This window comes from Mesoplodon densirostris, chromosome 14, assembly GCF_025265405.1.
Source record: "Mesoplodon densirostris isolate mMesDen1 chromosome 14, mMesDen1 primary haplotype, whole genome shotgun sequence".
NCBI lineage: Eukaryota > Metazoa > Chordata > Mammalia > Artiodactyla > Ziphiidae > Mesoplodon > Mesoplodon densirostris.
In genome coordinates this window covers 11490927-11517716 of record NC_082674.1, presented here as the reverse complement: position 1 = coordinate 11517716, position 26790 = coordinate 11490927, and the positions used below count along the sequence as shown (strand labels likewise).

General features: G+C 41.1%; 1 protein-coding gene across 2 annotated transcripts in view; it reads left to right on the top strand.

Moving 5' to 3' along the window:
* Positions 1–26790, top strand: part of NBAS (NBAS subunit of NRZ tethering complex) — a 345026-nt gene that overhangs the window by 249740 nt on the left and 68496 nt on the right. For both annotated transcript variants that reach the window (XM_060116919.1, XM_060116918.1), the window contains one exon: positions 902–1236. In XM_060116919.1, the coding sequence (XP_059972902.1) occupies positions 902–1236 (335 nt within the window). The remainder of the gene's footprint in view (positions 1–901; positions 1237–26790) is intronic.

Genomic DNA, 26790 nt, shown 5'->3' with positions numbered 1-26790 from the left:
GTATTTTATGCTAATAGACTTTATTCTGTCTCCAACTCCTTTACTTACTGTTGAGGAAATTAAATACTGGAGAAACTTAAGTCACACAATGACTTACGCAGACCTGGTACTAAAATCCAAAGTTTCTGACTAGTTTGCCAAAGGTTTTTTCCCTGCTTCCACTGGTTATATTTTATCTACATAAATGACAAGGCTGAGACACTTCCCAATAGGCAGTTTGGCAGAATTTCACTTAAGTGGACCTACATGTTTAAAGTATGTATGGAACCCTTAAAATAAGAGCCTTTGAATCTTTGATAAATTGTGGAAATCTTTAGAATGGTGTCTGTAGCTCATAACTAAGAAATTAACCGGGTTAATACCTCTCAAATCTGTATGATACTTTACAATTTACAAGGCACTTGCAAAGATGCATTCATCTGCTATTCAGAACAACTGTGAGTATTTACTTCAGTTTATCAGTGGTTTACTGAGTAGCTGAATTAGACCCTGGACTAGACACAGAGGCAAGGGAGTAAGATTCAATCCCTGCTGTCAGGTAGTTGATGAGATACTAGATGAATAACAAATGAATATAGAGCAGTTTGATGAGAGCACTGATAGAAGACATGGGTGCCATGGGGGGATTGAAGAAGCAAAGAGATATTGCCATCTCCAGGATACAAATGAGGACACTGGGGCTCACAGCAGTTGAGTGACCTGTTCAGGGTCGCACAGTTGGTTAAGTTCAGGCAGGGATTGAAACTCAGATCTTCTGATGGATCTCATTGACAAACGAAGCTGTGCTGTAATTAAACCTTTTCATTCAGCCACGCAGAGGGGCTGTGTGTGTATTTGAAAGCTCCTGTGTGGTTATCTTGGAATGAACTACTCTCTTTTTTTCCCCCTTTCTTTCCGATAGGTCTTAATTACAAAAAGCTGACAGATGAAAACGTGAATCCTCTTGAGGCATTGGAGCCAGTCCTTTCAAGTCAAAATATCTTATCCATTTCCAAACTTGTTCCCAAAATCCCTGAAAAAGATGGGCGCATGCTTTCCCCAAGCTCTCTGTACACCATCTGGTTACAGAAGTTGTTCTGGACTGGAGACCCTCACCTCATTAAACAAGTCCCGGCCTCCTCCCCGGAGTGGCTGTGCGCCTATGACGTCTGCATGAGGTACTTTGATCGTCTCCTCCCAGGTGACCTCATCACTGTGGTGGATTCAGTGACCTTTTCTCCAAAAGCTGTGACCAAGGTAACCAAAAAGATGAGAGTTTAAAGTAGATCGGCCGCTTTAGAAGAAATGAAAATTGCTCTTACATTCTGTCGATTTTGTTTTTATTTGCTTTCTTGAAATAGGGAATACTTACATGTTTGGCAGTTTTGTTTTTTGTTAAGCATGAGGTATTTTAACTGGGAGATCATTTTCCTCTATCACAGCTGTCTAGGCAATATAAATCGGGCTTAACTGTTCTAATTTGCACGTACATTTTGTTCATGTTATAGTTCTCATAATATGTCATTTTATAGTAAATATTCCACCCTGTTCTTTTCAATTGACAAGTGGAAAGAACCTCCAGTGCCAAGCCCACATTACTTGCACTCAGAGCCAGGCTAACAACTTAGCGACGATTAAGTCCAGGTCTTAAAAAAGTTTCACGTGAATGCTACGTAGTACATGACTTGGTGGTAGAATTACCCAGGTGAGTCTGTGTGGCAATTTCCAATGTCCGCTCCATGCCCAGGTCTGAGCCCTTTAATTGGACTCTAATTTCTCCTCTCGATCGTTCAACATTGTGGAGTTTCACACAAAATAGATAATGTGGGTTCTTCTCCTCCCCTTCTGGCCCTCTCACCCAGACACCACTCTTCAACAAATGTGAATTTCTCATTGCTTGGACACGGGACATCATCTCTCCTAGAAAATCTCCCAGCTGCTGGTCTCAGCTGCTGAACTGCATTGCGTTTGGAACTTCCTTTCATTTTCTCTTCCCTACCTTTGCTGCTGCCTTCTCTTTCCCCCAAGTTGGCGAGTCTGCCCAGGACCCTATCCCATGAATTTTTATTAAATCTATTATTATCATGAAAATTGAGTGTAGAGGCTAAGAATCCAAGTCATTCATCTGGAGGTTGGCCCAGGTAGATGTTCAAACATCTGTGGGGAATGCTAGTTTTAACTAACTTGCTAGATTAACAGTTGTGGATAACCAATGACTTCATTTCCTTATTATTGTAACTCAATGAATTTAGTTAATAAATTGGTTTTAAATTTTACAACCACTGCTATAAAGAGGAGATAATCATTTTTGTTGTTTTTAAGGAAAAAAGTAAGGCTGATTGTAAAGGGATGTAGCGTGATATATTTGAAAAGAGCATGGGTTTCGAGTCATATGGCTTTGAAGTTTGAACCTGCCGCTTAACCAGCTACGTGGTTTAGCCTCAGGAATCTCTGTTAACTTCTCCCTTCTTCAGGCAGAGGCAGTGACTGAGGAATCTTGAAATAGATGATAGTATTATCCTACTTTTAATAGGTGAGGAAACGGAGGTTCAACAAAGTTAATTTGGTAATAGAGGAGCCACAGTTTGAACTCAAGGAGGCTTATTCCAGGGTCTTTGCTCTTAACCACTGAATGGTACTATTTCTAAGAAGTCATAGAAACAAACAGCTGGAGTCAAGGAACCTGGAGCCTTTGTAGGGACTGTGGGAGAACAGTGGGGCTGGAGAGCCCCAAGCATTTTCAGTCCAAGCGGAGCACCCTGTCTCGGGATGTTTCCAGAGCAGGGCTGAGTCTAAATGAGGAAAGCCCGGCAGGAACCTCACAATGTCTGGGGAAAGACAAGAGTCCAGCAAATATTGGGTGAATCTCCAAGGATGAGAAGAGGTTTGAGTCCAAGTAAGTACTAGCAGGGCCACAAGTACGTACTGGAGGGAAAGGGCTAAACCAAGCGGGGAGTTGAAATCCAAGGAAATGGCTCCAGAGCTGGGACCTATGAACCGGCTGAAGGAGCTGGACAAACAACCTGACTGGCCAGGAAGATGGAGGGGCCCAGGGTGAAGGAGGTTTTACATATTTTATATGAGGGCAGAGACAAAGCCCAGCAAGGGCCACGTGCTAATTGTGAGCACGGATATGGGGTGGACAGACAGCCTAGACTTTCCGACAGCAATTATTTACTCCTGATTAAACAAACTTAGGAGTTGGATGTAGAGTTTACTCAGTTTTAGTTGGTATTTATGGTGTTTTAAGTCAGATGACTTTAAGTTATAGCACATTCTCATCACCTTAGTTCCTTAACTGTATATCTTTAAGATGCCCTCCAACCACGAGAAAATGTATGACACAGTTATTTGTGGACATATGTACATTTTTTCCTGAGGAAAAGAGGCATAGCTGACCCAGTAGGGATTGAGTCAGTTAATTGTGGCATTGCTTTCTCTTAGCTCAGATGGTGTAATTCTCAGCAAGATATTCTTTTACTGTAAACTATGTTAAGAGGTAGTTTTCTACTAAGTCAAATAAGGTATAGAAAAGTGAGAGAGATAAATTAATTTGATATCTTTAGTCTAGCTTTATATTTGTTCTCATTTTATTAATTGGCAAGCTTTAAATTTTCCATTCAGTTTCCATTCAGTTTAGATACAATGCATGTTTGAAATCACACAGTGCTATTCTAGAGAGAGAGAGAGAGACTGTAAAATTCATATTGAAATACAACCCTCACGTGTCAGAGGACACATTTGGAAAAGGAAATGCGGCTGGATGTGGCCAAGTTTGCAGAACACCAGATGTTGCCACAGCTTGTACATGGTGTTAAAAATGTAAAATAAGTGTATACCACTCATATATAGTGTGCAGTTTTTAAACGTTTACCCACATTTAATTCAGAGCCAAACTTTTGGAAACGACTGGTGAACATCCAGAGTGCCTAATGAGAACAGTAAGCAATCAATTCAGAAAGGAATATCCCCAAAGCCTGAATTTAGTACCCATTCCATAATGAAATAAGCCAGAGGAGGCTCTTTGCCTTCATGGTAATAGTCATTTGCACTAGCAGAATTTGTAGAAATCCTGGGGAGAATATTCACAAAGCATCATTATGTCATGTAGGCCAAGAGTGAATTTGCACGACATTCGAGGTGATGAATATGCAGAAGGGAAAAGAATACAAATGTTTAAAGTGCATTGGCTTCAATTCGGAATTGTTGCGTTTCAGTTGAGTCAGGTCAGAGTTGCTCTCCTATTGCTTTTCCGACTCAGTAATTAGAAACATTTTTGTAGAAGGGTCAGAGAACAAGTTAGTGAGTTAGAAATCAGGAAAATGGTCAACAAAGCTGAAATGCAGGTCAGAACACTGTTTGCCTGGTTCAGACATGATGTGGTTAGATAAGGGGGTGCTTGCAGGTAACCCTAGCCTTCGTGTTTTGCACTCAACACTCGCTCTCAACTGCTGGTATAGCTACATCCAAAAATAAGGACGTGGAAAATCCTCATCCTACTTAGGAAATGCTACTAAGAAGTTGGCCCGAATCCTTCTTTAAAAACCCCAGGTAAGGGCTTCCCTGGTGGTGCAGTGGTTGAGAGTCCGCCTGCCGATGCAGGGGACACGGGTTCGTGCCCCGGTCTGGGAAGATCCCACATGCCGCGGAGCGGCTGGGCCCGTGAGCCGTGGCCGCTGAGCCTGCGCGTCCGGAGCCTGTGCTTCGCAACGGGAGAGGCCACATCAGTGAGATGCCCGCGTACAGCACAAAAAAAAAAAAAAAAAAAAAAAAACAGGTAATCACAGAAGTAGAAGAGGTCTTCTAGTATCCTAGAAGCCTGATGCTTCTCAACCTGGAATTGGGTAGGCATTCACCACCCTCTCCCCACCCCACGTGCACCCTGTGTTTCAGCTCCTACCATTTGTTTTTGATGGGAATGTATCTCCTTCAAGTTAGAGCAGAAAAATTCTTGAGAACCTCTTCTCTAGTCTTACCTCCGACCTTCAAGCATCATTTCTATTGGTAATTAAGGCACTACCTCTGCTTCTGTATTTATTTATACGCACACACATGTGTATAAGGAATCTTTCTTCTTCTTCTTATATTTCCCACTTTTTGGTTCTGTCTTCTGAAGCTGTGGAAACAGCATAAGGGCATCTCTTTTTCATATGATGTTCAAACTCTTGAACTAGGCTACTATATCCTCCCTTATTCCATTATCTAGACTACTTGCTGGAAGAATAAATTTATCTTAAAAACCATGATATGATCTAAAACTAAAATTTATTTCATAAGTTTAAGTCTCAATAAAAAGGCTGCATTGTAGCTGTAACTTCAGCATCTTTCCAGTGCTAATACTGTTTTTTCACTAAGGATGGGAGTGCATTTTTCACCATCATGAGCAACTGGTGTCTGAAATCTATATAAAAATGCTGAGATAAGGCATATTTCCTAATTGCATGGCATAATATATGAGTTTCTGATGCATAAATCAAAAGCATATTATGTAGATTCACTAAGTATTTAGGCATTACTGTGTGCCATATTACAACATTAGTTGCCATTGGAGACATCAAGATGTAAAACACATGCCTGTAAAAAACCTAAAATGAAGGGTTTCTTTTCTTTACAGTAAAATTATTATAATTGAGAGTTACACTCCTGGTGAAATTAGAAGTTCCTTGAGGGCAAGGCTGTTGCCTTTTCTCTCAAATGCTCCAGAGTATCCAGCACAGTATAAAACAGGCACTCCTCAATGTGGTTGTTCAAATAATTATTATCATAGATCGGCTATTCTTAAATCTTTTGATCTTTGGATGCCTTAATATTCTTAAAAATTGTTGAGGACCCTGAAAAGCTTTTGTTTATGTAATATCTGATGATATTTGGCATATTAGAAATTAAAACCAAGACATTTTAAAAATATTTGTTTAATTCATCTATAGGTTAATTCATATATAGATCCATTTATAGGTTGACATGAATAGCATCTCTTGATGGAAAATGGAAATATAGCATTTCAAGAAGAAAAAGATAATGAGAGTGACATCATTTTACAGTCACGTGTCTGGCTTAATAGAACACGGCTGGGTTCTCGCGTTTGTTTCTGTATTCAATTTTTGTCCTTTTGGCTGAAGAAAATGAAGAGCTTTCAGCCTTACACGGATACAAGGTAGAAAAGGGAGTGCTTTAATAGCCTGTGGTGTAATTTTGGATGTTCTTTAATGCTGCTGTAAAACTCAACAAGTGAGAGATTCTTAAAGACTAGGTGTAGTGTGGAATCAGAAACCCTATCCTTGATCTTTCTGTGCTCTATTATATTAAAACTGTTGTTCTGGATTGCACTTTGATTGGATCTTCTACCCATGTATGATTTGGAATATAATGCACTCAGAGTTTGGAAAATTGGCTCGCTCAGTTATACAAATCATCCAAATGTTGATAAAGTGCATTATACGTTATCAATAAAGTCACATGGGTTATTCTGAACGCCCATCTCATCCAGTGAGTTTTTAAGTATTGGGAAGTTGTCAAGCTCACAGTGGTAGGTACAAGTTTTCCAAAACTCGAATTTTTGCTTGAAAGCTTCAATTGTATCATTGGCAACAAATACTGTGAGTTATTTTCCTGGAAGTGACACGCTCACTTTGTTCGCATTGGAGAAGATGTTTGCCACATATTCGAGTCTGAATAGCTATAGTTTGTCTACCTGTTGTTCTTTCAAGCACAAATGGTAATGCGTGCCAAAGCAGCTGCTTCAGCTACTCATGACTCAGACAGTCACACAAATGCTTTTTCCTTACTACGCTTCAGTACACAGTGAGATGTTTCATGTGTATCTCTCAGTTCTTCACTTAGATATGCAGTCAGTGGTTGAGATTTAATAAAGTCAATCATTTTTACTCCTTCATCAGGAATATTCTCAAGTGAAATGCCAATGGAGAACACAGTGACACTTAGTCCATTTTGGTGCCACTCCCTTGATTGTGCAAAGTCCCCACAGTTTTATCCACCATTGCTTTTTCACCATCATATAAGTGTCAACATAGTGAAAAAAGGTAAACAATGTTTTAGTGGTAAAAGTCAAAAAGGTGAACAATTTCGACTTTGAAGACCTCTTGAAAGAGTCATGGACTCTTGTGGTTTGTGGGCCACACTTGGAGAACCACTGTCATGGGCTATTGTTTCCAAAACGACAGCCAACCTTGATGCCCACATGAAAGAGCATTTCAACGTCCTAAATGTTCGTAATTTAAATAATAAATGAAGATATGTCTGGTAAGTGTATAAAGGATTGCCTTAAAATTTCAGTTTCTCAAAATAGTTTAATTTCTAATCAGCTTTCCAGATGTGGACGTGTCAGAAAGAATTTGAAAATGTAAATGGAATGTGTACATGGTAATATCATTATATCATCCTTTGAATTTATGAACTTGCAATATATTTTTTCCTTCTACAGATTTCCTTTTATAATTTTTTAGCTAACATATTTATTTTTTAATTTTACTCACGCTAAGCAGGGAGTTCTCTGGGAGAGACGTATAAGAAAAGAGAAGGGGCTCTGAGTAAGGGTGCAGCTCCTGAGGGGCACTCCTTCAACCTGGTGTCCTCAGCTTTATTCCCAGGCCAGGATCTCAGCTCAAAGAAGAGATGATTTTTTTTTCTGGGGCCTGGATGCAATAGAGTATGCAGATGATGCTTAATCATGGTTCCACCCCGCCTTCACTCATAGCCCCTTTTAGAATTCAGAAAGATGAAAGTAAATATCAACAATAAATAAATATTGTTGGAAAAGCTGGAATTGGGGAGCATGGCCTGGATCTGCAGCCCAATGGTCTGTCTTTCACAACAGTTCACACTTGTTTGAAATTTGACTAGTTAGAGCTGCTATAGAAGGTAATTCTAGAGGGAAGCCAAGGATGAGTGCACACTGAGGACAGGCAGGGCGGACGGGGAGTAGCCGCGTTACGCATGGCTTTGAGGTCTGCTCTCCTCCTGTGGGGAGGAATAAGGAGGGGAGAGATGCCAGAAGTGCTCTTCCTGTGGTTTCTGCCTGTTGGTTGGAGAGAAAGTTTTCTCCTCGTAATGGAAAGATGAGGAGAGGGCAATGAGCTTTTTGTTTCCTTAACTAATTCAGCTTAATAATGAAACCTCTTGCCAGTGAGGGGAGAAAGGAGTCCAGGGTCTGTCGGGACCCGGTCCTGATGTCCCCTCTTCCTGGGGCCACACCTCGTGTACCTATGAGTCTCGTGGCATGTCCTCCTGGGATCAGTAGTGGTAGCAGCACAGCCTGGGCTTCTGAAAACTCTAAGATAGGTCAGAAGAGCACACTCCTCTGATCCCTGTGGGCCAGGCCAAAAATCTACTCTCTATTCCATTTCCTATCTCACATTTTGCCCAACTGGAATGATGATTAAAACTCATCCGAAGTTAAGCAGCAAGCTTAAATGAGAGTAGAAATATGCCAAGTAGTACAGGTCAGCAACTTTAAAATGGCCCACATTTAAATTCTCATTATTAAATTCCCAGGAAGAAATTGACATCCTTAAAATCAAATCCTCTTGCCCTTTTAGTTAAAGTTCAATTACATCAAAATCCAAAATTCATAAGTTCAACAAAAGTAAAGTTCAAAGATGATATTCCTGGTTTCTGCTCTATCTTAGCCAGAGAGGTCTGAGTTAGGTGTCTGGGTAATATCAGGTTCCTTCAGCAGAATATACCTTCTTACACTTGAGGAGTATAGCTTCTTCAGCAAATCTGAAGTTAAGTTAATCCCACCCCGAGTTTTCCATGCATCTCACTTTTTAAAACTCTAAAAGAAAAAGAGAAAAAAAATGAAAACAGTTTCAGCGTCAGCTCCATTGTAATTTAGGAAACTCAAGCGAATCACCAGCCCTGAAACAGCCAAGTGAAACAGGGTTCCTGAATCCTGTTCTTAGTTCAATCCAAATACACATTCCTAGAATGCTGGAGAACATGGAAGTGGCTTGGTGGTGTGGGAGCAGAGAAAAGCTTACTGAGTTTAGCTTTGCCATCATATCAGGTCAAACCAGTTGTCTAGAGCTTGGTTGGGTAGGTCTCCCATGAAGGGCTTAAATGCGGTGTGTGTTCTCCATATGGAGGAAGGGAAATACGCATCCAGACTGTCTCCTCTCTGAGACTGACTTATTTTACGTGTCCCTGCCTGCAGTCACTCTGCCCTCCTAATGTCCATTTCCCCATTTAAGCTCTGTGTTCCTCCAGTTAAGTGTCCCAGTGGCCACTGTCGCTGTCTTATTGCTATGGAGTCCCACTTGTCTCAGAATCCTGTTCCCTGGGGAGCTTTGCCACTCATGCGCATGTTTGTTTCTGCTGAAAACCATCTGCAGTAGATCTCTCAACTGAAATCAGTGTAGATGTTTTTGAAACCTGTGCCCCTAAGGACCTGGAGAGGACTATTACGTTTGCTTTGTGCTTGCATCTGAATTATACTCTTGCGCTCCTTCCATGGGCATAGAAATAGTTCTATCATATCTTTGGGGTTTGATGGGGAAAGAGCAATAAATAGCATCCTGTCTTCCCAGGTTGCAGTCAATTAAGAGATGGAGGGGTCAGCTAGATGGAAGCTAAAGTCACTTTATTGTTGGGAGGATTGGAGTGTTGGCCATGGCTTGATTGTCCATCGTCAGCCTTCCTCATACTTGCTCCCTGCCCAGATCTTCAGACAACCCTGCCAAGCACAAGGATAGATCTGGAGAGCATGTGTGCTTTCTCAGAAGGGCTGCCTCCCAACTTGATTCCCACTCATGGGACCCAGAGAGGTGGCCTCTGGATTAGTGCTGTCTAACAGAACTGTGATGTGAACCACTTGTGGAATTTGAAATTTTCTGGTAGTCACATTAAGAAAAGAAACACAAAATAGGTGAAATTGTCCTAAATATTACCATTTCAACATGTAATCAGTATAAAAATATGAATGAGATATTTTAACGTTCTTGTTTTTGCATACTCTTTGCCATCTGTTGTGCACTCACAGTACCTGTCAGCATAGACTAGCCACATCTCAAATGCTCAATAGCCATATGAAGGTATTGGACAGATTATGCTTCTCTGGAGCCAAAGTCCGCGGTTTACCCTTTTGTCTCACAAACGTTTGCCACTGAAAGGACAAGAGCAGAAGAAAAGTGTATTCTCCTCACAGGCAGATCTCAAAAAGAAAGGGAAGGGACTAGCCACCCATAGTCAGTTTCTTCCCCCTGTGTCATCAGCTGTCACTCCTCCTCTCCCGAGGAGTGACAGGTGAAGAGAGGGGCAGGACTTACCTTCTCGGGACCCATCGGGGGACCTTCCTGCTTTATGGGCCCAGGTGGGAGCTGCAAAGGAGGAGAAAATGGTTCCTGCCACACATCCTAAATGAATGTCCGGCTAAAAATAAATGATAAGACCTTAGGAATTATCTGTCATCTGCGGAAATCATGGTGCATGCTATGTGATAATAGTAGTAATAGCTCCCATTTATCGTTCACTGGTCATGTACCGGGCACTGGTTCTCCACTTGACCTTATCTCCAGGAATCATCACAGTAGCCCTGCAATGGAGGTATTACATCTCAGTTTGAAATGAGCAAACTGAAGGTTAGAGGTTAAGTAATTTGTTCAAGGTCAGAAGCAAGGTAGTAGCTGAGTCAGAATTCCAATCCTAGTCTTATCTGTTTAGTGTTAGAGGTCTTCAGCAAATGATAATCCTTCTTCCTTAGACAGGTGCCCACTATTTTCTGAGGCAACTTGTTCATTTATTGGATACGTTTATGTTATTCTCTTATATGGGGTCCACGTCTGCCCCTTTGATCTGTCTTCCTTTCTGTAACAACAAGAAATAAGACCACTTCCTTCCTTGCTCTTTGGGACATGGAATAAAAATACCATATATCCTCCAAGACTTTCATCCCTCATTTCTTCTTTATTCCTCAAATAACCTGGATTTCATGTGTTTCAATTAAAATCACCTTCACCTTGACACAATTTATGTGTTCCTCCTTAAAAATTTTTTTTTTTAAAAAGGGAAAAAAATCACCTCCATGTATTAGTTTTCTAGTGTAGTTGTAACTAATTATCACACACCTAGAGACTTAATACAAATGTATTGTCTTAAACTTCTGTAGGTGAAAAGTCAGACAAGTGTCTCAGTGGGCTAAAATCCAGGTGCAGGGAGGCCTATATTGCATTCTGGAGGCTCCAGGGGAGAATCCAATGGTGAGAGGCTGTCTTCCTTCTTTGGCTCATGGCCCCTTTCCTCCATCTTCAAAGCCAACAATATTGCATCTCTCTGGTTCTCTGTCTTCACATATTTCTCTCTGACCAAAGCCAGGAAGGGTTCTCACTTTGAAGGATTCATATGATGAGAGGGGAGCCTGTGTGGATAATCCAGGATACTCTCCCCATCGCAGGGACTGTACCAGTAATCACATCAACAAAGTCCCTTTGCCATGTATGGTGGCGTCTTCACAGATCTCAAGGATTAGGATGTACACATATTTGGGGACCATAATTCTACCTACCTATACTTTTATATATAATAAGGTTTTAGACACTTTATAATAAGGTTTTATAAAAAGACTGAAGTTTAAACCAAAATGGAAAAATGATAAAAAGTATTGAAAAATATTTAACTCAAAGCTGATGTACTGCCATAATACATACATACTCTTTTTTTATATGTAAGTAAATGGATTTTAGTTTATTCAAGATAAGACATATTTACTTTAAAGACAAACTACATGCACTTCTATTTCTAATTACTGGTAATTGTATATCTCCACATTGATCTTTATGTATAATTATCAGTATACATTACAGCAATGCATGAAGATCTTTTGATCTTCTTCATAAGTTTTTAAATTGAAAGGTTATATATCAAATGCACGTTTGTCTCGGAAGACACTATTTCTGAAGCTCCTATTCCTGAGTGGAAAGTGGCATTCCTACATCTATCTATCTATCTATCTATCTATCTATATATATATATATATTTTTTTTTTTCCCAGTATGCGGGCCTCTCACTGCTGTGGCCTCTCCCGTTGCGGAGCACAGGCTCCGGACGCGCAGGCTCAGCGGCCATGGCTCACAGGCCCAGCCGCTTCGCGGCATGTGGGATCCTCCCGGATCGGCACACGAACCTGTGTCCCCTGCATCGGCAGGCAGACTCTCAACCACTGCGCCACCAGGGAAGCCCTCCATATATTTTTTAAGACTATTTTTTTAGAGCAGTTTTAGGTTCACAACAAAATTGAGAGGAAGGTACGGAGATTTCCCAGTTGCCCCTCCCCTACACGTGCATAATGTTCCCCCATTATCAACGTTCCTCACTAGAAGGTACCTTTTTTTTTTTTTTTAAACAATGGATAACCCTACATTAGCACATCATTATCACCCAAAGTCCGCAGTTTACCTTAGGGTTCATCTTAGTGTTGCACATTCTGTAGGTGTGGACGGATGTACAATGGCATGTATTATCTGTCCATCATTATAGTATCAGTATTTTCATTGCCCTAAGAATCCTCTGTGCTCTGCCTTTTCATGCCCCACCCCTAACCCCTGGCAACCACTGATCTTTGTACTGTGTCCCTATTTTTGCATCTTTTAGAGTGTCATATAGTCTATTTATTTATATAGACTATAGCTCATATAGTCATAAACTACATAGCCTTTTCAGATTGGCTTCTTTCACGTAGTAATATGCATTTGCAGTTCTCCATGTCTTTTCATAGCTTGATAGTTCATTTCTTTTTAGCGCTGAATAATATTCCATTGTGTAGATATACCAGTTTATTTATCCATTCTCTTACTGTAGGACATCTTGGCACTTCTAAGTTTTGGTAATTATGAATAAAGGTGCTGTAAACATTAATGTGCAGGTTTTTATGTGGACATAAGTTTTCACCTCCTTTGGATGAATAATAAGGAGTTCAGTTATATGTTAAGAGTATGTTTAATTTTGTAAAAAACTTCCAAACTGGTTTTACTATTTTACATTCCCACCAGCAGTGAATGAGAGTTCTTGTTGCTCCACATCCTTGTCAGCATTTAGTGGTGTCAGGGTTCTGGATTTTGGCCATTCTTATAAGTGTGTAGTGGTATCTCACTGTTGTTCTAATTTGCATTTCCCTGAGGATATATGATATAGAGCATCTTCTTATATGCTTGTTTGCCATCTGTATATATTCTTTTTTTAAAAATTAGTTTATTTTATTTATTTATTTTTGGCTGTGTTGGGTCTTCGTTGCTGCACATGGGCTTTCTCTAACTGAGGAAAGCAGGGGCTACTCTTTGTTGCGGTGTGCGGGCTTCTCATTGTGGTGGCTTCTCTTGTTTTGGAGCACAGGCTCTAGGCAGGCGGGCTTCAGTAGTTGCAGCTCGTGGGCTCTAGAGCACAGGTTCAGTAGTTGTGGCGCACAGGCTTAGCTTCTCCGTGGCATATGGGATCTTCCCGGTCCAGGGTTCGAACCCTTGTCCCCTGCATTGGCAGGCGGATTCTCAACCACTGCGCCACCAGGGAAGCCCTGCCATCTGTATATATTCTTTGTGAGATGTCTTTTAAGGTCTTTGGCCCATTGTTTACTTGGGTTGTTTGTTTTCTTATTGTTGTTTTCAGCGTTCTTTGTATATTTTATATAAAAGTACTTTATTAGATGTATCTTTTGCAAATAATTTCTTTCAGTCTGTAGCTTGTCTCTCACTTCCTTGACGTTGTGTTTCGCAGAGCAAAAGTTTTTAATTTTAATGAAGTCTAGCTATCAGTTTTTTTTTAATGGATTGTGCCTTTGGTGTTACATAGCCCCACTCAAGATCATCTAGGTTTTCTCCTATGTAATCCTTTAGGAATTTTTAGTTTTGTGTTTTACATTTAAATATATGGTCCATTTTGAGTTAATTTTTGTAAAGGATGTAAGTCTGTGTTTAGATTGATTTTTTGGCATGTGGATGTCCAGTTGTTCTAGCACCATTTGTTGAAAAGACTGTCTTTGCTCCATTGTATTGCCTTTGCTCCTTTGTCCAAGATCAGTCCACTGTATTTAAGTGGGGGCATACTCATGTTATCCCTTTTTTCCCCTAAATTTTGTGGTGTTTATGGTTGCTATTTTATAATCATACTAAACTTGACTACAAAGCATTACATTTACTCAGTTTTACAAGATGACTAAATGTTAACTCATTTTTTTTCCTAATCTCATAATAAGTATTTTGCTCATTTATCTCTGGTTTTGGTGTAGTCATCATTTGACTCCTTTGATTCTGAACTGAGTGGGTTTTATTCATTCCACATACATTCAGGAACTGTTCATGTGAGCACATTTTCAGTGCCATTGTCCTATGTGTTCTAAACAAATAAAAGACTGCCAAGCTCCTTGCCCTTGAGAGGCTCACAGTTGATGGGAAAAATGTATGCATGTGTAGCAGATGAACTATAATTTAATATAAGACGTACCATTAAGGATGTTAATAAATGCTGTGTGTACAATGGAAGAGATATTCAATAAATATTTATTGAATGCCTTCTATATTCCAGGCATATATTTGTTAATAATGCTACCTAATAGTGATTATTTCAAGGTTTTTAAATGTGCAATATATACTTCTCTCATCTGACCTTCAGCTAGCCTGCGTGTATTATTATAGTTGTAAGCATTATCCTTCCATTCCTGTTCTTGAATGTCTTTGCTTTTAAAGAACCATTTTCTTTTATTTTCCAAGGTGAGAGTTTAGTTTGATAAGCATATCCTATCTTGACAAAAATGCAAAAAGCCAGGAGCTTAGGAGATAAGCAAAGAAGAGCCAATCTAAAAAGGAATTTTTTTTTTTTTAGATTCCATATATATGTGTTAGCATACGGTATTTGTTTTTCTCTTTCTGACTTACTTTACTCTGTATGACAGACTCTAGGTCCATCCACCTCACTACAAATAACTCAATTTCATTTCTCTTTATGGCTGAGTAATATTCCATTGTGTACATGTGCCACATCTTCTTTATCCATTCATCCGATGATGGACACTTAGGTTGCTTCCATGTCCTGGCTATTGTAAATAGAGCTGCAGTGAACATTGTGGTACATGACTCTTTTTGAATTATGGTTTTCTCAGGGTATATGCCCAGTAGTGGGATTTCTGGGTCACATGGTAGTTCTATTTTTAGTTTTTTAAGGAACCTCCATACTGTTCTCCAGAGTGGCTGTAAGATGTTAAAAAAAAGGCACTTTCCAAGTGAGTTAAAAATCATACTGTTATTCAGATATTCAATAAATATATATTGAGTTCATACTAAAAAAAAAATAAAATAAATAAAAAGGAATTGTTTTTCCAGTGTGATTGTCAAAGGCACACAATAAAGGGAGCAGGCAGAACACTTGAAGGATAAGAGAATACAGTTTTTGAAATGTGATGTGATGTAACAGAATTTACTCATAAATTATAGACAGTCCTATGAAAAATGATCTTCTGTTACAAGACTCTAAGGAAAAGAAAGGCTCTCCTGTTAAAGTTTTTACATGGTCTTTATTTGTCCTACTTGCCCTTTTCCCATTTATTAAAAGTAAAAAATCCATAAGTTCCCAGAGAAGTTGGGAACAGGATCTCTTCAAGTGTGGATCATTAGCTAATATGTTCATTCATTGACCAAATATTTATTGAGTGCTGGGAAGGACAGCCTCTAAGATGGCCCTTAATGATCCCTACCTTCCAGTATTTAATCCCTTGTGTAATCCCCTCCCCTTGAGTGTGGGCTGGACTTGCTAATTTACTTTTAACCAGCAGAATACATACAGTAAAAGTGTTGGGACACCATTTACAAAATTAAGTTATACAAAGACTGTGGCTTCTTTCTTGGATGCTCTGTCTTCTTCTTGGATCATTCACTCTTGGGGAATCCAGCTGCCCTGATGTGAAGAGCCCCACGTGGCAGGAGACCAAGGACGCTAATAACCATGTGAGTAAACATTGACGTGCATCTCTTCCTGCCACCCAACCAAGTCATCAGATGAAACCACAATCCTGGCCAGTGGTTCGATTACAACCTCGTGAGAGATTTTAATCCAGAGGCACCTTGCCAAACCACACCAGATTCATGATTCATAGGAACTGAGAGATAATCAATATTTTAAGCTTCTGAATTTGGATAATTTGTTATACAAGAATGGAGAATCAACATCAGTGCCTACTGTGTGTCCACAGGTGTTCTCAGTGCTGGGTATATAGCACTAAACAGTGCAGACAAACGTCTCTGAACTTAGGGAACCTGCTCCAGGGAGAGGTGGAAATGGGTCAGTAAACAAAATGATTAAGTTCAGACACGTGCAATGGTAGTCAGTTCAAGAGGAAAATAAACCTGGAAGGACTGAGAAGTGCAAGACAGCTGCAATTTAAAGTAAGATGGTCGAAGAAGACCTCATTGAGAAAGAAATATTTGAGCAAAGAGCTTAAGGAAGTAAGGCAGCAACAAGCTGTTGCTTATTGAAGGGAAGATGAACTAGGAAGTGGAAGGTCCTGAGAGGGAGCATGTGGGGCTTGTTTGAGGAGCGGCGAGGAGGACAGGTGACTGCAGTGGGATGGGAGACCGAGCAGTGGGAGGGGACGATAGGACCCGGGCGGCGTGGACAGGGTCTCCTAGGAATGAGACCCGCTGGAGAACTGCGATCGGACCTGGCATTGACACAGGGTCACTCTGCTGCTGTATTGAAAGTATTATAGGAGGTAATGGTAGAAGTAAGGAGACAGAGCTTAGGAGGCATCTGCAGTTTTCTAAGTCCGGGATGGGGGGGGTAGCAGTGACAGTGGGGAGAAGTGGTCAATTTCTGGATTTACTCGGAAGATGGAGCCAAAGGGATTTGCTGACAGACCTGCTGTGAGATGTGGGGAAATGTTAATAATTCAGGATGGTATCAAGATGGTTGGTCTGAACAACTAGAAAGGTGGATTTGCCATTTACCAAGATTGGGAAGGAGCAGCTTGTGGGGTAGGATCAGGAGTTCTTGCTGTTGCTTGACTTTTAAAACTGATGTGACTAGGGCTTCCCTGGTGGCGCAGTGGTTGAGAGTCTGCCTGCCGATGCAGGGGACGCGGGTTCGTGCCCCGGTCCGGGAAGATCCCACATGCTGCGGAGCAGCTGGGCCCGTGAGCCATGGCCGCTGAGCCTGCACGTCCGGAGCCTGTGCTCCGCAACGGGAGAGGCCACAGCAGTGAGAGGCCCGCGTACCATAAAAAAAAAGAAAAAAACAAAACAAAACTGATGTGACTTTCTGTAAGAGTACACCATTGGAAGAAGATGGGTGATGGGTACATGGGACCTCTCTGCACTATTTAGCAATGTCTCATAAACTATTTCAAAATAAAGAGGGTTTTTTTTTGTTTTGTTTTGTTTTTTAAAGAGTGATATGGCTTTTAAACACCCAAGTCCAGCTGTTGACAGGCAGTTGTATATTTGACTCTGAAGTTCAGCAGAGAAGCCTGGGCTGCAGAAATACGTTTGGGAATTGTCAGTGTAGAGAAGAGTCAAAACCAGGGGGCTGGATGAGATTCCCAAGGGAGCGAGTTAGGTAGAAGAGAGGGGAATAGAGGCTGACGGCCCAGGGCTCTCCAGTATTAAGGGTCAAGGATGATGAGGAACCAACAAAGACTGACAAGAAGAGTTTTAAGATTTAAAAAATATAACAGTATTTTTATTCATTAATGGAAAAAACATAGGAAGACAAGGGGAGAATTTCTGAGGTAAGTGGTGGCAGTGGATGGGACCTAGAGCCCAGGTGGAACAGTTGGCCTTTGGCAGGATCCCTGTCACTTTCCTGTGATAGCGGGAGGGAAGCAGAGCTGCTGATGGACACGGCTGCAGGGAGACAGATAGATACGGGGGAAGGAGGTGGTAGACATTCTTTTCTGGCTGCTTCTGTTTTCTCAGTCAACAAGGAGGCAAAGAAATTAGCTGAGTGTAAGTGTAAAGGAGGGAGTGTTGGAGATTTGAGAGAGGAGACAGGACAGAGCAGTCATTTAGGAGAATGGGAAGATAGATAGGGAATTGGGGTAAGCTTGCTGGGCCCTTAAGGGCGTCATAATGAGCTCCTCGTCCAGTTTCCAGCATAGCTCTACTTATGAACTCGCAGTGTTAACAAGCCTGCTGTTCTTTGAATCTTCATGCGTTGGACAAACCTACCTCCCCTCCAGTGCCTGGGCTTTTCCTGTACTTTATCCCATCAAGTCATCCTTTTGCCAGGTGCCTGCTTTCAATCCCTAATCAGATTTACATACTCAGAAAATATAGATTAAAGTTTTTCCTTTTCAATTCAGCAGTTTCTTTATTATGAAGTACACATATTAGGATTCCTTACCTAAATGATTTAATAACAGCATAGTCATTTGAACCATGCATGAGTCATAGTAAAGGTTACAATAGATATTTGCTACAGTTGTTAATACTGTTGTTGCTACTGCTTTTGCTTTTATCGAGCGCTATGCTAGTCCTGCGGTGAGAGCCCAAAGGACATTTGAGATATGGTCCCTGCTTCCAGTCTAGGAATACAAGGCAAACATTCGTACAAACAGAGCAAGGAATACAAGGAAGCAATGAAAGTAGACACGGAATCTGAGTGTGATAATTTCCCCGCACATTAGGACATTTGACATTGACAGATATCCCATGGGCGTGGTTGTGAAGCAAGTATTACCATCTCTAGCCTGAAAGTGAGATTCCTAAAGGACGATTGTCCAAAGGTTAATAAACAGTAAGTGTCCGATCCCATTTTCACATCCAGGTTTCCTGATTGCAAATTCGATGTTGATTGCATGGCACTATTCTGTTTTAGGGGTGGAAAAGAGAAGAAGGATACCAGACATAAGTAAAATGCAGGACATAATTAAGTATTTTGCACGTGCATAAGACATCTGTCTTACCTTTGATAAGTTGGAAAGTTTGTTTGGCCCAGATGGATCATGCACTATTCCCAAAGACCATCAGTGGACTTTGCATGTGGTGTGGAATGCGAGCAAGCCAGTGACTACTGGGAACGGCAACATGGGTTGGAGAAGGGGAGGGTCTAAGGAGAGGAAGAGAGGTAGCATCTGAGAGTTAGCACGCGCCAGGTGCTGTACAGGCATTGTCTCATACGCTCTGCGTAACAACTACGTGGGGTGGGCGATGCCACCCTCTTTTGTGGAGAGCTTAGGCTCAGGGGAGTTTAGGGACTTACCCTAGACTGCTAGCAAATATATAAGTGGTGGAGCCAGGATTTGAACCTCATCCTGTCATATTCTGAAACCTTGTTCTAAGCATGCTGTTTGTACAAAAGCTGTAGCTCTACTTTACAGAATCATTTTAGACTTCACTCATTCACTATGCTTGAAATAATCTGACTTAAAGTGATAGCATTACATATCTAGAGGCTAGCAGGGCAGCTCGGGGACCATCATTAGAAAGACGGAACTGAGGTGCTTCTGGGGGCCAGCAACTTGCCAACGGCTCCATATTGTAAAGCGTTGGAAAGGATAAACTGGCATGACCTGGGGATCAGCTTCAGATTTCCAGTACCCCGTAGATGTTACCTGTAAACGCATGCATGGCGCAGAATGGAACTGTGCATCGTGCGTGGGGTTAGCGGTGGGTGCGAGCTCAGAGGCTGACGTATTTCTAGGGCAGACGGATCGGTGTGCTCCGTGCTTCACAACCATGGATGGTTTGGTTCTTTTGGGCCATCAGTAACTGGCACACTGGTTACTGCAGCTACTGGGTCATTGTGGTAAGAGTGACAAGGTGGCAACACTGAGAATATGAGTGCAAGGAAGCCATCTCAGTGAGCAAGGCTCCCCACACAGCTGCTGGGTCATGACCTGAAGGCGTGAGCCTGCTCGCCCCGCGCACACGCACACACGTGCTCACCTTAGAATTTCCCACGAGAGGCACCTTTCTGGTTGCGTATCATGATCCATTGTAGAGCAGCCCTGTATGACGGCCACCCCAAAGGTCATTGTCCAGCCTCCCTGTGGCTGCCTTCAGCTGCAGGGCGAGTCCCTGGACCTGTCAGCTGTGGTCAGATTCGGGAGAGTTTTGTTGCCAAGCAGATAACCTATTTTTAACAGGCCCCTTCTGACCGCTTCCTCAAAGAGGGATTGTGGGTATGGCATGCATTCTGAATCTTGTGACCTGTAGAAGAAGCCTAAGAATTAGCCCTTAGATGTCTGTCAGTATCACCCTATAACAGCAAGGGGAACTAATGTTTCCTTCCGAAAGTCTGTCACAGGCATCTAGGCGGCACCTAAATACGGGTGTAGATTACCCATCTCACTCTTCACATCCAGCCTTCCAGCAAGATTCTGTAAGAAGAGGAAGACGATATTTATTGTAATATTACTGTGAATTGTCCTGCAGCTCTGTGAAGTAAATACTTTTACCACCCTTTTAACAGACAAGAAAGTTAAGGCTCAAGGAAGTTAAATCACCGCTCCAGTGTCTTATGAGCTGCAAGTAACCAAGTCAGGATCCATGTACAGGCCCGCTCCCCAAATCTGGCTTCCCACTGCCTCCCTTGCCTGAGGAATTTGGCTGCAAAAGCCCATCTGGGGTGATCGTGATGATTGGCTTGACTGGCAAGCCGAAAACTCATTCTCTGTTTGTGCTTGGAAGATTATTTCAAATTGACTGAGGTAATAATTTAGTAAGAGAAATTGAAAGGTGGCCAAAAGACCGTGTTCGCAGTCCAATCATAAGTGATAATGCCTCTGCTCTGAGGAGGAGTCTGGTGGGCGCTGAGCTGCTGTGTGTTTCTGCAGCCCCTGCGGGTGTCTCCATTAATGATGCGCAAGAAGGAACACACAACTCCTTCCTGGGGAGCTTGTGGACTCTAAATTCACAGGGGGTGGACGTCTTGGGGAAGACAGAGGAATAAATCAACAATCTCAGAATAATGTGCAGCAAATACCAAAGTGTATTTTAACATTAAAAAGAAAGCAGAGAGGGACAAGGAGTCTGAAAATCACCTCCCTACTGAAATGCTCTTCTTCCTCTGGCTGACTTCGTAGCTGAGTTGTTTGTTGTGTAACCTTGTATCTTCAGTGATGTGGGCTCCCTCTACTCCCCCATTCTTTGTTCATCCTAGGAGCCCTTCTCTCAGTTAAGTACATTCTAAACTTATAAGCAGATGTATTTTCTAACTGCCATCTTATGAGTACTTTCTCTAGCCTGTGCGGCAAAGGGATTTATAATGAAAAACCATGCCCTCTCCTCTCATCTGGTGCCAAAATCTTTTTAAGTATTGGTACCCAAAGGAAGATCCCTGTCTAATTGCAGCCATCTCAGGATGCTGGTTGTTTTTGCCTACCTGACAGTCAGGAGGAACGCTTCATAGATGGAGATGGTAAACAAATAAATTAGTGAAAGATTCATAACTGATGTGATAGATGGCTTGTAATGTGGTAGCATTAAGGTAGAAATGGTCAATAGTCGAGTTGATGGGACCAGCCAGGAAAGGCCCCATCATAGAAGAGGTATTAGAGCCGAGTCTTAACAAATGAAGATGTTTGTCATGAGTCCCACAGAGGGAAAGATTAGTAGAGGAGGAGCATTCCAGATAGATTTGGCAGTTTTAGTAAAGCCATGTAATCATCTAGTACCTTCAGTTGACTACAAGACAGGTGATATAAATAGAAGTGTCTTGATGAAGCTAGAGAGGTAAGGAAGGGCCGGGTAATGAATGAAAACTCTTATATACCTGGCTGAAGGCTTTAGACTATCCTGAGGATGGGTCAAGTAGACATAAATTTTAAGCTGGGTAGTGACCTTGTCAGATTCTTACTTTAGAAAGATCACCTTGGTGATGACGGGAGGAAGGAACAGAAGACACACCAGCTTGGACACAGGGAAGCTCCAGTGTGAGGGCCATTGCAGTATTTTGTGGGAGAGAAGATAATGGAGCAAAGAGGCATTGATACCAAACTCACTCGATTTGTGATAATTACTGTAGTGCAGGCATGTGTGCTGTATCTCTGTTTTAATCATGCATTTCTATATACATCCTTTGAGGATGCTATTTAACCTTTTGGTCACTGAATCCCCTAGCAAAGTTCCTTAAGCATAGTATAACCAGTTTTTTGTCCCGCGGACATCATCTGATGAGGGATCTTTCATGCCACCCATATGTGTAGAAGACTATGAGGGCTTGATGCTACTTATCAAATGATGAAATTTCCATGAGGAGAACAGAGTAAAACAATTTTAAATGAACATCGACCCAGGAAAATCTGGGAAATTCCCTACATTAATATTGTGACCCCTCAACATATTGAATTAAATTTTGATAGATCTTAGACACATTGTGAAGTTCTTTGAATGGTAGCAGGGTGATGAATAAAGAGACAGGTTTATAGTTAGACCTTCCTGAGGTCCCATCAAGCTTGACCTTGGAGAAATGACTCTTACCTTCTGAGTTTTCTCCTCTGTATAATGGGGCACAATAATTACTACCATATAAATATAGATTGATTTTAGAATGTTTTTAGACACAAATGAAAATCCAATTAAATTAGTTTAACTGAGCAGAAAATTTACTGGCTTATGTAACTCAAAGGCCCAGAGGTGGGCCTGACTTCAGGGTTGGCTGATTCAGCAGTGGGTGGTCATCAGGGAGCCAATTTCTTTCCATCTCTTTTCTCTGCTGTCTGTGGTTTTAGCGCCACCCTCCAGGCTCTTTGCGTCAGCGTACTGATTTGCGGAAACGGGCTACATTGCTTCCTAGTCTACATCCACCAGATAGGGTGAGAGAACTTCGTGAAGGCACCAAAGGGGAAGTCAGAGCTTTTTACTGGTTTGATCACCCCTGAACCGATTCCTGGGGCTCTTGGTATGTCAGGTACTGATTACCTTCAACCCATTGTACCTGAACTAACCACTGTGGAGAGAGGCGTGAGATCACCATGAATGGTCTAACTCCATCAGGACTAACCCTGAGCAGCCCTGAGTCAGTCCTACACCCACTGCATGGTCAGCTTCTATTAGACAAGGTACTGAGCGGGCGTAAGGGAGACAAGCACAATATCTGGAACACGTACCTTGGATAACTCTTGTGAGGATTAAATAAAGTAGCAAGTATAAAGATCTTGGTGTCAGTAGGTACTCAGTACTGGTCAGTTCCCCTTCTGCTTTTCTTCATCCCTCTTTCTGTTTTACTCTTTCCTAGAAGGTAAAACGACATTTGAATTCCATTCAGCCCAATTTCAAACATCTAGCAGTAGTTCAGGTTGATTTTTAATGATACTAAATAGTTATGAGTGTTGGAATAAGATCTGACTTTTCATATTTACACTTGGCTTTGATATAAATTCAGTAGATCTACTTAAAATGCTCTTAATAATAACAATTTGTGTTGTGTATCCCATGCATACATATGATAGGAAAAGGTTTTTAAACAGAAAATGTGAATGAATGCTTTCGTAGCCACAGTGGGTAGTAGCCTTCATTACTGATTGCAGGAACATTCCATCTCATTTCTAACATTCTTCATGGCCCTCTCCATTAAGATAAAGGTGACCTTCAAGCTGTTGAAAAACTTGGGGATGTATTACCTTATGTGACTGCTGAGAGTGAATAGTGAAAAAGATAGGACCATTTACACTTTGCTGAAGGATAATAATAGTTCTGTAATTATTGTACAAGGCGAAAGGTAAAGACAAAGTGACCTCTGTGTCTGGCGTCATTCATTTTTATTATATAAGCAACTGATAGGTAAAGCAAAGGAGCAAAATTGCAAGGTTAATTTTGTTGTTAAGTATATAATTATATAATTCAGTGTGACAAAAACTGCATTCTTATTTTTGTGCTTGAATATCTCGTTAACTATATTAAAGCAAAAAATTTTAAACTTGTCAATTTCATTTTCTGTTGGATAACGGTTTAAGGTACTCTTTCACAATATTCTATATTTACAATTTTAAAACAGTACTTTAAATGTTAGACTAAGAACTGAGAGTATAAAAATGAATAAGATATGGGTCCTGCTCTGATGGATCACTTAATCTAGGAAGGAAAGGAGACATAGAAATAAAGCATATATATAACATTCAGCGTCAGCAGAGAGAGAGATTAACATTATGTTGTCAGTAAAACATAAAGGGATTTCTTTTTATTGAAGTCAATTAAATCTAACTTAGATAATTTGATACCTTGTTGGTAACCTTGACCTTTGCTGACCCCTACAAGTCATCCTGTCATCACTGGAGCAGATATTCAGGTGCTTTACAAACTATGAGTTACAGTCCATTAGTGGATCCTGTAATTAGAGTGTTGTGATCAGCATTAAAACCAAACAAGAAAGAACACTAGATGGTAGATTAATATCAGATACCAGATTGTACCTCACCACAGCTGGGGTTATATTGTTTCATGAAACTTTGGTTGGCTTTTAATATATGCATACATCTCAATGCATATATATTGTGATACTGAGTTTTGATATACAATGTGTTTCTTACTATGGGTCTTGGGCAGAAATGTTTGGGAGCTGCTCGGTCAACTGACAGGCGCCCGGCTGCACGTGTGTCACTTGGGCAGCCAGCACAGGACAGCATATGTGTGTTTTGGTTCTTCTTTGTTTATCATTTAAATCCCTAACTGCCTTCTTCTTTTTTGTTTTTTTTAACTTAATTTTTTTTATATTGGGGTATAGTTGATTTACAATGTTGTGTTAGTTTCAGGTGTACAGCAGTGTAATTCAGTTATACATGTATGTGTATCCATTCTTTTTCAGATTCTTTTCCCATATAGGCTATTACAGAGTATTGAGTAGAGTTCCCTGTGCTATACAGTAGGTCCTTGTTGATTATCTATTTTATATAGAGTAGTGTGAATATGTCAATCCCAACCTCCTAATTTATCCCTCCCCCCCACGTTTCCCCTGTGGTAACCAGAAGTTTGTTTTCAAAGTCTGTGAGTCTGTTTCTGTTTGTAAATAAGTTCATTTCTGTCATATTTTAGAGTCCACATATAAGTGATATCATATGATATTTGTCTTTCTATGTCTGACTTACTTCACTTAGTATGATCATCTCTAGGTGCATCCATGTAAAAACTGCCTTTTTCTTTCATCACTCCCCCAACCTGCCTAGACACTTGCAGTGATGTTCTAACCTAATTGTCCCTCAGCCTCCAGTCCTGGGGAGCTATCTCCAGCCACATCCCACATTCACCACCAGCCACCTGGAATTAACCAGGAGAAGCCTGTGCAGAATATAGGTTTCTTTCCACCAATGCCAGTGTCTTCCCCAGCCTCACAGAGAGTCAGTGGGTATAAGGAGGGCTCAGGAATTTGCTTTTTTAAAGTAGCACTCAGTTGAATTCAATATAAGTGGTCTAAAAATCACACTTCAGGGAAACAGTGCTCCAAAACAGTGGACTTAACTTTTTACTCACGGACCTAAGAGAATTTAAAATAACCTGGTTATCCTCTCACACACTTGATGGCTTAGTCTGTTCTAGCTCTATAACAAAATGCCATAGACTGGGCAGCTTATAAACAACAGAAATTTATTGCTTTCAGTTCTGGAGGCTGGAAGTCCAAGATAAAGGTACCAGCGTGGTCGAGTTCTGGTGAGAGCCCTTTTTGTAGGCACCTTCTCACTGAGTCCTCGCATGGCCGAAGGGGATAGGGATCTTTCTGGAGCCTCTTGTACAAGGCACTAATTTCATTAATAAGGGCTCCACCCTCGTGACTTACGTACCTCCCACAGTCCCCACCCATGCATACCATCACCTCTGGGGTTAGGATTTCAATGTATGAATTTTGAGGGTTACAAACATGGGGGTTCAAGTCCCAATCTGGGTTTTAGCTGGGTTCGAGTCCCAGCCCGTAAGTTCAAGTCCCAATCTGAGTTGTGAGGTTTCAATAGGTCTCTGAGATTATTTTTTAAAAATTACTCTGTATTGAGTTATTGTTTCAATTATTGCAGTATATACTAGAACAACATAGATATGTTAACTTTTGATAAATAAGCATTAATTATGAAAAAATTGTATTTAAAATGTACCTCTTAATGAGATGGGTAGGGCTTTAAACGTTGTTTCTAATTAGTTTATGTGCCCATGGCTGACTCTTACTATTGCTAGATTGATATTGCATTCAACATCAGTTCTTTGCATTTTACATTTTTATAGGTATGAATATTTTGAAACTTTGTTCACAGTGGATGGGCAAGGAGTTTTGTCATAGCAGTGCCACTCAATTCTTTGAATGCCCTCAAGGTTATCAGCCAAAAATCACATAGCAATCTATTGTTAAAAATCATTTGTAATGATTTATCAACTGACAATTCAATTAGATCCTTCATAAATTTATTTGAAAGCAAAGAATTGAAAACCTTCTGACATGCAAAAAGAAATGTGTTATCCAGACGTTGGAGTCCTGTCACACACCAGGACTTGAATTGTCCCTTCGTTTGGTGTTCTGGAGCTTTTTAGACTCCAGGACAGTGTATCAGAGTCTGATTCGAGAAGGATGCAGGGCATGTCTTTCTTGTGTAAGTAGAGGAAGGCCTGCGGTAAAAGAGAATAGGCCTGACACTCTGACCTCCAGCACGTTCTCAAGGCCAGTCTTAGGAAAGAGTATTTAGAGAAAGTAAAAGTTTAGGAACTGATTCCCTTAAAATTATCTGAACCTGTGTACCCTTAAAAGGCTTTGTGACTAGGGCACACATACCCCAGTTTGAAGACCACTGGCCTGAAGGAAAATGTAAGTTTCCCAACGTGGCGCCTGTGGTGACCCTAGCCCTCCTTTGTGTCCTTTCTCTGCAGGACAGTCTCCTGCCTGAACACACACAGACTTTCCACT